Source organism: Takifugu rubripes, chromosome 5, assembly GCF_901000725.2.
Source record: "Takifugu rubripes chromosome 5, fTakRub1.2, whole genome shotgun sequence".
Taxonomy (NCBI): domain Eukaryota; kingdom Metazoa; phylum Chordata; class Actinopteri; order Tetraodontiformes; family Tetraodontidae; genus Takifugu; species Takifugu rubripes.
In genome coordinates, this window is record NC_042289.1 from 9,363,948 (window position 1) to 9,378,345 (window position 14,398).

At 49.0% G+C, this 14,398-nt stretch overlaps 1 protein-coding gene across 2 annotated transcripts in view; it reads left to right on the plus strand.

Moving 5' to 3' along the window:
* The window catches only part of sdk2a (sidekick cell adhesion molecule 2a), a 69,978-nt gene that overhangs the window by 34,889 nt on the left and 20,691 nt on the right, over positions 1–14,398 (plus strand). For both annotated transcript variants that reach the window (XM_029836598.1, XM_011604027.2), the window contains exons 2-8: positions 5,770–5,929; positions 7,576–7,682; positions 7,908–8,055; positions 9,741–9,874; positions 12,740–12,851; positions 13,289–13,479; positions 14,245–14,328. In XM_029836598.1, the coding sequence (XP_029692458.1) occupies positions 5,770–5,929; positions 7,576–7,682; positions 7,908–8,055; positions 9,741–9,874; positions 12,740–12,851; positions 13,289–13,479; positions 14,245–14,328 (936 nt within the window). The remainder of the gene's footprint in view (positions 1–5,769; positions 5,930–7,575; positions 7,683–7,907; positions 8,056–9,740; positions 9,875–12,739; positions 12,852–13,288; positions 13,480–14,244; positions 14,329–14,398) is intronic.

The following is a 14,398-nucleotide window of genomic DNA, read 5'->3' on the forward strand; positions in this document are numbered from 1 at the left end:
GAACCGAGTGCTAAAAAGGGGATGGAGGAGGATCGCACAGGCGGCAAGGCAGAGAGACACGAGAAAAAGACGTGCCCGAGGAAAGTGTGAGGGAAAGATGACAGCTGATGAGCAGGCTCGGAGATCAAGTCGGAAACCTACTGTATTGTGCGAGATCAAGGCTGCCGAGACAGCGAGACGGCCGCAACGCGCAGAAGGAAATTGTTATTGTAAGGCAGGAAGTAAAACGAGGAGGGCATCAAAAAAGGAAAACATAGTTTGAGACAGGCGGAGCGTAGCGGAGAAGCAAGGCACTCGGATGAGAAGTGAGGCGAACGGGGCGGAATTCCAAACGGACTGGGTGTGTTCCCATGTGAGCGGGGAGGGGGGGGGGGGGGGGGGGGGGCTGTGAATTTGTCTGCGCCGCTTGCTAGAGTGTGCGTCCAGATAATTCAATCTACTGCCCATTTACTGGCCTCCCGCTCCGTCTTCACTCCTAATTAAATCTCCATTTGTTGACTGGATGCTGCTGCTTCAAACTGCGTTGCCGTAGCATCAGATAGGCACACACACATATACACACACCCACGCCAGCCCAGCCAGGCACATCATTACACCTCAATTAATCACATCAATTACACATCAGTTAACCTGCGGTGGTTTTGGAAGCAGGCGCCGTTGCACAGGCCGACCTGGGGCGGCGAGCAGAGACGTGGGGATCAACAACAAAACTAAAATAGAAGAACCGAGGTTCATCCTCTCCTCTGCACATCTCCCCAAAACATGGAGACCACCGGATCCATGTTTGTCTCCCAGTCAACACCGAACAAACATCTTCAGAGGCCTGGGTGGGGGGGGGGGGGGGGGTGGAGCCCTGATGGAACAGCACTTAAATGGGCCATTTCTTGAAATGAATATAGGTGTAGATGGGGGCTCTCCATCTATTTCCTGTCTTTCTGGCCCGGTCTGCTTGTTTGGATATAGTGGTAATGGGTCGCTTCACCTTGCTGCCCGGTGCTTGAGGACACCCCCACACCCCCACCCCCCCCACCCATATCCACTTCTCTTTCCCCCCTCATTCTCTGTCATTCCTCTCACCGCCTCACCTCTCCCTCCTTTGCTCTTTTCTTTTTTCCCTTTACTTTATTAAGTCCGGCGTTTCTCCCGCCGCATGTTGTGCCGGGGGGGGGGGGGGCACAGGCGCTGCCCCTCCCTCCGCGCCCACCTGCTTTTCTGCCTCACCAAAGTGATGGAGTGTAAACTGGTGGGGTGCCTGTTGACACGGTGACAGCAGCTTGTGGCAGAATGACAGATCAGCCTGACCTTCAGGACGGGGTGGGTGGGGGTGGGGGGGGGGCACAGGTGCAAACACTCTGCCGCCGGCATGTGTGTGTGCTTCTATGTGTTTGTTAGGGGTGTTTCATGCAGCAGAATCAGGCGAGGGTGAGTATGTGTGTGTGTGTGTGTGTGTGTGTGTGTGTGTCCAGAAGAGGAGGTGTTTCATCAGCTTTTAAGATGCTTTTAACACTCCCCACCAACTCTGCAATCAACAGCGGGCCATTACCAGGCCAAGGTCACAGCCGTGACTGCTGCACAACCCCCATCAGCGAGGCTAGCCATGACCCGCCGTGCACATTAAAGTCGAATCAGAGGAGCTAAACGATAGCTCTAAACTTCCAAGAATGACACACGGAACTATGAAGTGGACTTGAGATAGTTGATAAGGCAGCGGCGCGCGGCGTGTCGTGAGCGGCGTAGTGGCAAACATCAGAGCACGTGAGCGGGTGAAGGGGCAGCACAGCCAGACACAGAGACGGCGCTAATAAATTGTCTGTTCTGCTCAATAATTAGTAAAGACAGCAGGAGGGGAGTGTGTCGGAAGTGTTTTTCATCCCACTGTTGGCATAAATGGAGTTGTTTTGCGTCCCATTTCAGCCCTGGAGGTAAATAAATCTGCCCTCGACTCCAGTCCTGGGGTCTGGGGAATGAAGCCAGGATGGCTTTAACACTAACATTTTGATATTAAAGCATTAAACAATAAATATGATAATCTTTAAAATTTGAATAAAACTGTTGCAGATTGCATCCCTGTTGTTTTGCAGTTTAAGTTAATTTACTTGATTACAATGCAAAATGGAAAATGTTAACAGGCTGCAGTTTCAATAAAAACATAGTCAGGAAATGTTTTTGATCTTTCGATTACGCCTGTGGTTGGGTTTTTAGATGAGAGCTGGAATGGACTTTCAATACCGTTTGGAAGTGAAAAGTCACGCAGCTTATTACAGTTCTTGTTTTTTATGGGAGCCCTGCACCAAATGAATCTTTTTGGAACTGAAAGCTTAAAAAATGGAGACTTGTTTTATTGCTGTCGTGGTAGTTTTATTGAGCATTTCTCCCTTTTTCAGGGTGTATTTCAGGATCATGTTTGATCCAAACAAGAGATGGAGTCAGGACCCAAGCGCTGACCGCTCAGCTTTAAACGTGACTTATATACAGAGAGCAAAGTTGGACCAAAGGAAGCAAACACCAGGAGACACACAGACGTGACACGTTCGCGCAGGCAGCAAACGCAACACAACCGAACCGGGTTGAGCGTCTGAAGGTGATGTTGTCGTTCTGAGTAAGGCTCGTGAACCTGTGAGAAACGACGTGTTTCTTTCCCTCACTTTCACAGGTGTCAAATTACACCTACGGCTTCCTCGCATTCCGCTGGCGTCATGCTCTGAAACCATTAAATATCCAAACGATCCTGATGGAGAGCCCCTGCAGAGTCCAGCTGCAGTAGAGATTTATTTCATTCTTTGGACCAAACTGGAAAGTCCGAAGGTCGAACGGGTTATTTTTAAAAGCTCCCCTAGAGCGGAATGGAAGAAGATTGATCAAATGACATGAGATTAAACAATCTGGGGGTCCATTTTATAAATACATATCTCGGTTATCCTCTTGCACGCTGGTGTCGGAGAACACCAAGAACTTTGCCAGTGGTGAGGAACATCGGCAAAGGGAGCGAGGTTTTAAAAAAAGCTAGGAAATAAGAGTCCAGTGTGAAGACATATGTGTGATTGCATAACAGCGTGGTGCAGTGGAGAGCAAAATGGACTCTGGTTTATAAAACAGCCCCATTTCCTGTGGTCTTTGTTTCGCAGCCATTAAAATTCCATGTATGCTGCAGGGGATCCGGATGGAGCCTTGCCACCATTCAACCTCAGCTGTCAGGTTAGAAGATGGTGTTCTTATATCTGCAGCGAATTGGCTGCGGAGGTGCGACTCGACTGTTGGGGGGCAGCTGCTCGACGCAGCAGGAACACCAAAGCCCTCCTGGGCTTTCCATGCCGGCTTTTTTTTGCAGATCTGCTGACCCGTTTCGCCAGGCTTTCATTTGTGCTGCGGGTATTCCGTGTCCTGAAGGATGCCCTCTGGGTTTCCGCTGAACCCTACGGCGGCGTACCTGCCAAACCCACCCGTGTCCCTTCTTTCATCACCACTACAAACAAAGCGGCAGCCATGGTTTTTTTTCGGGCAAACTGCAGGCTTCTCTCTTCCTGGAGTTCTTTTAACTGCAGTCAGGCGCACAGATGTCCTCCGGCCATTAAACGTGCGTGGTGGTGCCTCCAGGCGAGTGGGGCGTGCTCCGCGTGTCTGTCAGGCACGCTACATTTCTAAACTTTTCCCACATTTGTCGCCACAAAATCCGATAAAGGCGGTAACGCATACGCTCGACCCTCCGCCTATTAGCGTAGCATTGGCTTTGAAATGCACAAGCACTGAAAAACAAGCAAACGACGCGCGGGGAACGATAACAGCGGTTGGACTGGAGCATCACAGCCAAACGAAACAGAGACACGGAGAAAACGCACACACGCAGTGTCTCAGGCCCATCAGCCGCGTTAGCCACAGAGGTTCACTGTGAAGTTCAAAAGCAGAGCGATAAAGAGGAAGAGGAGAATGAGGGTCAGACAAGAGGTTCTCTGTTGGAAACTCATTAGATCCCAGAGTCCAGTGTGCAGAGGAATTGGCCCCGTCTTTGTTCAGCAGCGAGCAGCGACGTGCTCGGGAGCCATTTATGTTCTTAGTGAGTCCTTCAGAGAAGATTACTACACGGAGAGTAATTCCTATAGCATCCTCCAGTTTAGCGGCATGAGACTCCATGTTGATTATTATCCTTCTGCAATGTTAAATACTGATTTCACTCCGCCGCCTCATTCGCGCTCACGCTACGCACTTATCTCAACGCTGCATTAGTTCGAAGCTGCCGCACAAAAACACAGAAACGCACAAACATGCGGCCTCTTCATTACTGCACACTCGAAACCGCGTGGCACCATTTCACTCGTTTTCCCAGTGTGAGAGGGAGGGTTGGGTATCACAGGTCCCTAATGGTGATTTGTTTGTGGAGTCGCATTACAAATGCATGTTGCCACATCTGGACCAGCTAAAAGTGGCTGGTGTGTGTGCCCGTGCGCGCACTTTCATGCTTTTACCAGTGGGTAGAATTACCGTCGAGCCACCTTTCCTGTAGCTACTGCCGTAGGGAAAATAAGGATGATCCGAACACAGATAAAGATCCATTTCGAGGGCCCCGCCTTGGTTTTCTTGGATGTTGTGCTTTGATATCTCGGGTTCAAAGATGCAGTCTCTGGGTGTTTTATAGAGTGGCTCCAGCTCATATGCACGCACGGCCGCTTGTGTGAAACAACGGGGTGTACCGTCATTCTTTTCTTTACGCTTTGAGTCAGATGGAATGTTCTGTTATCCCTGCTCTGAGAGGATGCCCTCGCGTTCACCCGGCTCTGCTACACCATCCTCTGCATTTGCTCCCATAAATCATGACTGTTTGCCTGCTTATGAATGCACAGACAGCCAAGGAGAGTACGTGTGCACATGCGCGCGTGTGCATGCGTGTGTGTGTGTGAGAGAGACGCCGAAGTAATCAGCCAGGGGAGTGAGTCAGCCAGTGTGGTAAACCCTGGACTCGGGCATGCTCCGGGCTTTCGTGGCTTACTCCAACTATTAATACAGACTTTAATTAGCCCGCCGCAAACACCGGCACAATCGGCTCAGTGTCGCCCATGGCTGGTGAGCCAGACAGATCAATAGGCCTGATCATGCCTTTTTCATCAACTCAAATGAAAGCACTTTGTCTCCAGGCTCGAGCCTGGACCTTGCGTCCCCACCTTAAAGGCTTTCTGTGGCTGCGCGGCCTGTGTGCAGTCTTGCGGATGGGGCTGGTATAATCTGCTGCATTAGGGAACCATAAAGATAAATGAAGGAAAGCACAGAGCATAACTCATCCTGCCAGAGAAAGGGTTTAAGGCAAGGAAACTTTGTGTTTTCTTAAGCAGCCCTCACACCCTTACGGCTTCTCTTCTTTCTACTTGCTTGCATTCTTAGGTTTCTCCCCCCCTATTTTCTGTCTATTCCCTCTCACTCTCTCTCTACACTTCCTCTCTCTCTTTCTTGTCATCTTCTTTCACTGATCTGCAGGTATGGAAGTGTTCATTTACACTTCCTCTGCTGCACAAATTGCTCCTCCACTTGCTACTGCCAGCGCATTTCAAATGAAATAAGAGTGAGCCGCCATTACAGTAACAACTTGTTCCTGGCACTTTTTGGCAGGCTTCTCCGTTGACCTTCAAGTTCCCAATCAGTGCTGGGGGAAAAAATGGAAATAGCTTGTTGGAGTCCTCATTTCCTGTGAAATGAGTTGTTTTTTTGTGTCTGCTCACTGAGGTTTCGCACCGCTACAGCTTTCAGTTACCATCTTTTCTCACCTCCTCTTCTCCCCGGTAGATGATGTCCCGCCGTACTTCAAGATGGAGCCGCCTCAGACCCAGGTTCACCTGGAGAGAAACCGCCTGGTCTTGACCTGCATGGCTGAGGGCAGCTGGCCCCTGGAGTTCAAGTGGCTCTACAATGGCTCCGAGCTAACACGCTTCTCCTTGGAATACCGGTGAGAAAGGCTGCCAGAACTGTTTCCATTATCCTCTATTATTATTATTATTCCTCAACTATAATTAGCTTATTACACAAGGACACCTTTGTGGCATTCAGCTGAAATTTAAAAAGCTCATTTATTTTATTTTAATCTGCTTTCAAGACTCATTTTTATGGATTTATTCAGGCCTGATTTGGATGCGCGTCTCCCTCGAGGTGTTCAGGGGACCGTCAGTATTACTCTGAATTGTGTTGCTCGTTGTATTCAACACCCAGAGACGGTGCTAACAGATAAGCCTGTGTGTGTCTCACTCTGCTGTCCTTGCTAACACAACAAAAGTGTATTTTTCCCTCCATATTCAACATTTTGGAGGGTCACATGGTGTCAGCGATGCAATTCTTGCCGAGGTTCCCATTGGGAACTTTTGATTGTGTGCCTTGTCCTCGAAACACGGCGTGAAACATTTTGCTGTCCACACAATCAAATGCTACTGAAGAAACCCTCCATGTGTCTGAACAAGGCCTATTTGTGCCTGTGTCAGGGGAAACAGGACACTTGTTCGTTCACACATCTCAGGTTGAAGCAACAGTCAGTTTCTCACCATCTGACCGGCCAACTCAACATGCACAGCCCCCCCACACCAAGTCACTTTTCCCTCTTCACACATCCTTCTCCCCCCATCCTCCTTTCTGCCCTCCCTCACATCCTCCGCTCCCCTCGTCCATCCATTTCCCTCTTTCTTCAGCATTTGGCTGTGCTCTCACGTGGCTTAGTCTCCGGGTCTGCTTGTTATTCTTCACCACTCCTGATCAAAGAGAAGAACTGGAATCCATTTAATCAGACCCCCCCACCCCAGATTGCAGCGCAGGAGAACAAGGCAGGGATGGACTGCACACTCCTTAGTGGCTATAGCGAACCAATTAACGGAGAATCGGCTCTTGGGTTAGGCAGCCAGGATTTCATCCACGCCATTTAACATGAATGCACGTCAGGGGAGAGTTGGACATGTGAGGGGTGATCCTTCCATTAGACTCAAGTGAGCGACAGACCACACAACCCTCTACTGAAGTCAGAAACGACTGGAACGGATCTCTTCTTTTGGCTCAGCACCATTAAAAGTATTGATACTTGATCATTTGTTCCACATCAAATCGGTGGTGGTTGCAGTCGAAAGGGCTCGTTTTGTATAGAAAAACAGATACAAATGATCTAACTGCCACTGGCATTTTACATTGGCGTGGATACCAACAATACATCCCCCCCTGTGGTCAGCTACCTGTGTGTTGGCCTGACATCTCCAGGAGCTTTAAACCGGGTATCTGCCCAATAGGTTTAATAGCTAGATTAGGTAATAACAGTCACAGTGCTGGTATTGATGAAATGACTAAAGTGTTCAAATATTCAGTATCATACATCGATAGTGTTGACAGATATTCGGGCTATCTTTATCGTCTCAGTTCGCCACTGGCTTTACAGTTTTATCAGCACTGAATCGCGCTCCGAGGCGCCTCTGTTGACGCAGAGGAGTACCCGTTTGAGTTTCAGATGCCCTTGATCGATCCGATGGTAAACATGGCGGATGAAGACATCAGGCCGGCCGAAGCCCCTGTCCGTCACGCTGACGCCCACTAATGGCTGTTTGCCTTGGATGTGCCCCTCAGGTACCTGATCCCCTCGCTGGACAGGGCACACGCCGGAAACTACCGCTGCATCGTGAGGAACCGGGTGGGCGCTATAATGCAAGTGACCACAGAAGTTCAAGTTGCCTGTAAGTTTGCGCAGTTTTGGCAGAATGGGGGAAGCGGTTGTTGATAGAGGAGTGTGCAGATGAGTCACACAGAAAAGAGGCTTAAATTTTGACAAAGGTGTTTAACTCTGCAATAATGACAGCTCTTCTTCTTTATCCCCTCGGCTGGCGCGCTGTGCCAACATTTTCCCATCAACCGCTGATGTTTTATTTTCTCTTTCTTGTTACTTTTGTTTTTTCCGCCAGATATGGGGGGATTTGTGGAGGGCGAGAGGTCTCAGACGGTCTCCCAGGGCGACGGCGCGCTCATCAAGGCGCCGCATATCCACAGCTTCCCAAGACCTCAGATCACTTGGTTCAGAGATGGGCGGAAAATTCCCTCCAGCAGCCGCATGTGAGTGTTCTCTCACCTCGGCTCGGTCCGTTTGGGGGGCCGGAGTTCCGCAGTGCCGGGCTGCTGCGAAGCATCGGTCAGACCTGGGAGTTCAATACTGTGGGAAGATTTCCTTCAATTTGTCTCCATGTCAGAGCAAAACAGAGGTCTATGAGCAAATTTTGGTGCAGAGCCTGTGCTCCTCAGCAAAGCTCTACCCAGTCATAAAGCAGGTTATTATATCGCCCCTATTGACTTTGCAGGCAGTGATTGAAGGGTAGAGATGGAGCAGGCAGCAGGGGAACCAATTAGACAAAATTGGACAAAAGGCCTCAATTGATAATATATTTGACTGACAGCGCTCACCCCAGGGTGGGCCTGTGTGAAGGAGTGCGGGTGCTTCATGTTTATGAGCATCTTGCGAGGCTGCTCTTTCGCAGTGGGGGCTTCGGGTGCTCGAATATTTCATTTGCTTTTCTGTTGTTTGACTTCAGATGCATTTTTTCCTCAAGAGTTACTGTGAAGGTAATGGCCTGAGATTAATTTGGCCGCCCAGGCACACAGACAACCGCCCCCCCCCCAAAAAAAAAACAGCCTCCCACATCAATTATTCAGCGGTGTCATGTTGACATGGAGACTATTAGCATGTGTTGCAAGGCCTTGCTGGGCGGATGCATCTGGGCCCCGAGGACTCCAGAATTCTTTTCTCCGATTTGGGCGGGGCAAAGAAAAGCCCGCCTTTTCTTAAAGGACGCACGTGTCGACTATCTCCTGGCGTCGGCCTTCATCGGAGGCGAGGCGCCGAAGTTTGCACGGTGACAATAACAGGCACTGACAGGACACCGTGCATTTACTGCTTGCTTTGACTCGCTCTGTGTCAGTCGGCATTGATATTCACAGGCGTGCGCGTGTATCGGTGTTGGTGTGTGTGTGTTTGCTCCTAAACGTCCAAGAGTGCGTCTGCTTATCCCACGCCGATCAGGCCAACGCTGGCGGACGAGTGCGTCTGAATCTGGCCGAATGCTTAGTGTCACATCGCATTTAATGGGCCCCTCGCAGACGTTCACCCGTCGTCCTGGCGATGGCATCATCCACAATAACGATGTGACTGGACTTAATGCTGTTTTTCAGGTCCTTTGCTTGACTAGAGGGTTTTTTTTTCTTTTTTTTGTAATTATTGCATAAAGAGCCTAAAATTTGTCTAAAATGCCAGAGGCCAGCAAGGCGAAACGTAATTGTAAATTATGTATTTAATGTTCTCGCCCTTTGAGCTTCTAACTATATATTTCATATCAATTTGTCTGCTCTGATTAATGCCGACTGGTCTCGCAACAAACGCCCCTAATTCCTTCAACTTAAATCACATAAAAGCCGGGACACATTTACGACTGCGGCACCTTATTGTGTAAGGCTGCAAAAAGTGTGTTTATGCAGCTTTTTAAGCATAATTCATTCGTGTTCGCTACGTTTATCAATATGGCCGCACGATTTACCGCCCGCGAGAATCACCAGCACTCAGTTTTTAATGAAACCAACGCTGCGCCGGACGGCGGACGGGTGTTTGTTTCTGATTAAGTGGGAGTCAAGTTGTTGGCCCCTGATTTGATTTAAGCCCATTCGATACCACCTGAAGTCCACCGGGGTGGGGGGGGGAGACTCTTTAGAAATGTATGCTCAACTAATGCCTGCGTGTGCTGTGCATGTAGTGCTATCACCCTGGACAACACGCTGGTCATCCTGTCCACCGTGGCGCCCGATGCAGGCCGTTACTACGCGCAGGCCGTCAACGACAAGAACGGCGAGAACAAAACCAGCCAGCCCGTCGTACTAACAGTGGAGAGTGAGTATGCATGTGGGAAAAGGATGCCCTCATTTACATTTACATTGTGTCTTAGCGTGTTAATTACATGGCAACTGAGAGAGGAGTGGATGCCCACCCCCCCCCCCACCAGCCGTGTTTGCACTGACGCACCTGAGGGGGTGTCACAAACCAATGGGTAGTAGTAACGCAGAGCAGTGGCACTGAAAATCACATTTTACTTCATAAGACTGTGGAAAAGGCCTGAAAATGATCAGAAAAGAGTTACATTTGTGTGTTTTTTTACTGGTTTAGACGTGGTACTGCATAACACCCATATGCCAGAAGACCCAGCTTGAGGCACCTTTAACAGGGCGTTAACACAGCCATGATCGCACCCATTACACCCTCCATCCTCTGGTTTCCTCCTCTAACCTCCAAGCAGCAGTGAATTACCCTCATCAGAGGCGCTGAGCTGCAGCAGCACCTCTGTGACGGTCCGGAACGTAAAGGCCGACAGAGCAGACCTTCGGTTTAATCGCCCCTCGCAAAACCGGATTTATGAAAATGGAACCGAGTGAGCGGTGGGAAGGGGGGGGCTTAAACACACACACACCTGTGCAAACGCACACACATGCACAGATGAGAAGGTCATGTTCTTTTACAAAAAAAAAGCCCATTCACATCTCAAATCAAGTCCTGCGCTGTTTCCGCCCCAAGGTTACACTTTTTTTTCTTTTTTAGCTTGTTGCTACCAGCTACGACACTGAAATCTGAACCAAAAAAAACCCCAGCTACTCGCTTACAAACAAATGCCGCCAATTCAGGTCCCAAGTGTGTGCTGCAGCTGTTGGTGGTGTCTGTAAATCTGATATTATTGATTCCAATTCAGGCGTGCATAATTTACTTCACCTGTTAGCATGTGGAGCTGCGTGTGTTTGCTATCAGCTTCCTGGATCTGGAGTCTGCTCATCCCATCATTGAAACCCTCTGTGTTTGGAATTCGGCGCCGGGGCCGCGCCAGTCTGCAGGGACTAGATACGGTGGAATACAGTATCTGCGGATCTGGCCTCGCGGATCACACAGGCGCCATGTTGTGTCGGAAAGTCAATAAGCTGTTTACAGTTGTATTTGTTTATTTGATCAACTCTGTAGAGAAATGGGAACTCACAAATGAGATAATGAAATGGTAAAAAAAGTAAAAGCTGGATAATCCGATCGGGCGGACATTTTGTGTTTAGCCCCCTCCTGTAAAGTGCCGCTGTGACTTACGATCGCACCAATTTATGATGCAGGTCACCATGTTGTTTAGTTTCCCTGTTTAATTAGAAGATGACACACTTGACGTATTCTCAGCACTGAGGGTTTTGGATCCGCGCTCCATTAATTAGGGTCTGCCAGAGAACAAATTGCGTCTCGCCGGGAAAGTTATTGCAGAAGTCAAAAGGATTTACTACTTTTCCACTGGCAAACAAGGGCAAACGATCGCAGCCAAATGTTCCGGAATGTGAGTTTTTGAAAATAAATCACACAAACGCAAGAATTCAGCAATTATTCAGCTGCAGTTTTCGTGCATGTAAAGGTCACGTAAGAGCAGTCGCCGTGGATACACATATAGACGGCATTCCTCTTCTGTGAGAAGCATCTCTATGAGACTCCCAATAATCCAGTTTTTCCACATCTCAACCATCAATTAGCCACAGACAGCAGCTCGGATCACTGACATAGCTATAATTTTATTTCCTCCAGTGACTTCTTGAGCTCTCCTCAGACCTCTATAAACCTCTGACGTGTTTCTGACTCTTTGATAACTTCATGGATCGATTTGGCTTCACTTTTTTACTCCGGGCTGTCAATAATGCTCCAAGTTAATGTTTATACATTGCTCTGCTGCCGGCCAGCAGCGAGCTTTCATGATTTTAGATACAGCTCTGAAAGGTCTTTTGTGCCCAACAATTGATCATTTGTTTTTGAAAGGACACCCTCAAACATCTGTGCGTCGCTCAGGTTTGCTTGTGTAGCTTTTTTAAACCTCATCCCACTCAACAAAGGTTCAGTTCTTCACAACACAAATATTTAACATGGAGCATAAATTAGGTGTGAATGTCAGGTGGTTCTAAAATGTGACCGTTCTGTTCTTTAGTTCCAACAGCAAACTAAAGCAGGGCTGTAACGTGACTTAAAACTACTGTGCATATTTGATCTCAAGGCCAGGATGAGCTCAATACTACGTTTCCAGCATTAGCATAGTAGCTGTGCGGGGGAAAAGTGGTGCCAGAAACAGGGGCCTCGGGAGGGCTACAATCTCATCTAGGCAGCACTTGTAGAGGAAACTTTGTCATTATGCTGCCTCGAAAGGCTAAGAGACACAGTGGGTTGAGGAGGAATCACAAAAATGATAACAAAATCCCAATTAGCCACCCTATTAACTAGTGTTAGCCTCCACAAACCATCCGGAGCCCACGCGCCAGTTCAGGGGACCCCGGACTCAAACACACACGGATACAAAGCCGCGCTCCTGGGAGGTGGGGGGGGGAATGAGATCAGATTCAGAGAGAGATCACTGATTGAGGGCAGTGAATCGATTGCTGGCTTGGGGCTCCACGAAACTCGTGAGTGATGGTGCCGCATTTAATAGCCTTTTGTGTTTGTCTCAATTATGCTACGTAATGGCGTCTCACACCTGGCCTAACACTCTGGAAATGCTGTGCGCACGAGGAATAGCACCTAAAGTAAAGATGGGGGGGTGTTAATAGTTTCCTGATGGCAGGCGGCCTACCTGCCAGTCACGGCGACGGACTGTCCGTCCGTGTTGGCATGGACGTGCTCAGTTGACTGTTTCAGGCTTACAGTCATTTGAGGTCTGCATATTGGTTATAGATTACCCCCCCTTTTCTTCCATCCTAGATGTGGGGGGGCCGGCAGACCCCATCGCCCCATCTATCATCATCTCCCCCAAGAATACCAGCGTGACCATGGGGAGAAACGAGGCTATCATGGAGTGTGTTGCCAATGCAAGGTAGGTTTTTCGACACAGACGCGCCCATGAGCGGGCGTGCACGGACACACACACACACACACACACAGACTTGGACATACTATCAAAACATCCCAGTGCTGCGTCTGATATTCAACGCCTCCAATGAATCTCAGAGATCCTTTGTTTGAACGAGATGGAGGAGCGTTTTGTACGTCTCTCATTTCATACCTCTTCCCCATTCTCCCCTTTGATTCCAAGACGCCGCTCTGTTCTCGCCGCCTGCCGCGGTCCCAGTTGCGAATGTGACTATTATCTCTGATTCAAAAGGCTTAATCAGAATGACAGATGTACTCCATCGCTCCCTCGGCGCTGTGTAACCTTGAAACAGAATATGAATCCATTTTTTTTTTAAAGCATTCTCCTCTTCCTCCTCTTCCTCCTCCTCCTCCTCCTCCCTTTCATCTCTCCTCCTCCAGACCGCTCGTCAAAATGAGCATCACGTGGAGGAAGGACGGGGTGATGGTCAACACAGGCATCCGTGACTTCGGCCGCCGGCTGGTCATCAGCCTGCCGACGGTCAGCGACAGCGGCTACTACGAGTGCGAGGCGTCGCTCCGCAGCAGCAGCGCCCCGCCCGTCAGCGCCGGAGCTTTCCTCCACGTTCTCGGTAACCGTCGCCCTTTCTGAGCGACTGAACATCGATGATCCAGCTATCACAACCAGCCCGTCAACAGTACATTTTCCATCTGCTTGCATCTGTATTTTGCGGCGCATTGGGCGCGCTTGTGCATTGTGATGCTAATCCCGTCCTGCCAAAATGTGCAGACGTCGCAGGAAAAAAAAAAAGAAAAAGAAAAATTGGCATCTAGCATTCGAGCTGCGGAGAGAGCGGATATCAGCTCAGACTCGGGTGATGGCTCCGTGTCTTGCTTCTTCAATTGGAGATTTTGAAAGAAAGTCGATGGTTCGAGGCCACGCCCCCTGCAGGGCTTTAGCCAAATCACGCAAAAAACTGTTTAAATGGTCGAGTTTTAAAGCGAACTGTCGAGCGGAGCCTCTCAGACGCTGGGATGCTGCCACAATATTGTCTGATTTATGTTTTTTATTTAAAAATGCTGCCACAGTTCTAGGCTGCACTTCTGTTTATCTCCAGAAACAGTTTTCAGACCGCGTCTGCGAATTATTGGGTGTTTTAGAGCGAAATATCCCTTTTACTTACGCTTCATAGGCGACTGGAATAGCAGGAGGTGTTGGACCCAAGGAAACTTCTGTGTGGAGTTCTAATCTTCTGGCTTAATGCTGCTTCCATTTCCTTTATCATCCCTACAGAATAAGGTTCTCAGGGGCCGAGAAAGGAAAATAAAGAAACCGATCAATTTTCTTCTTCAAACCTTTGCGGGAGCGTTTCTAATGCTTCTCTCTTTGGAAACAGAGTACCCTTTGTTTGTCAAAGAGCCACCGAGTCACATCAGCGCAGAGATGGAAAAGGTGGTGGATATCCCCTGTCAAGCGCGAGGTGAGCGCTATCATTAGCTTCTCTTTTTTTCCCTCCATTTTATCCACGTTCCCTCCGTGTCGGTGTGTTC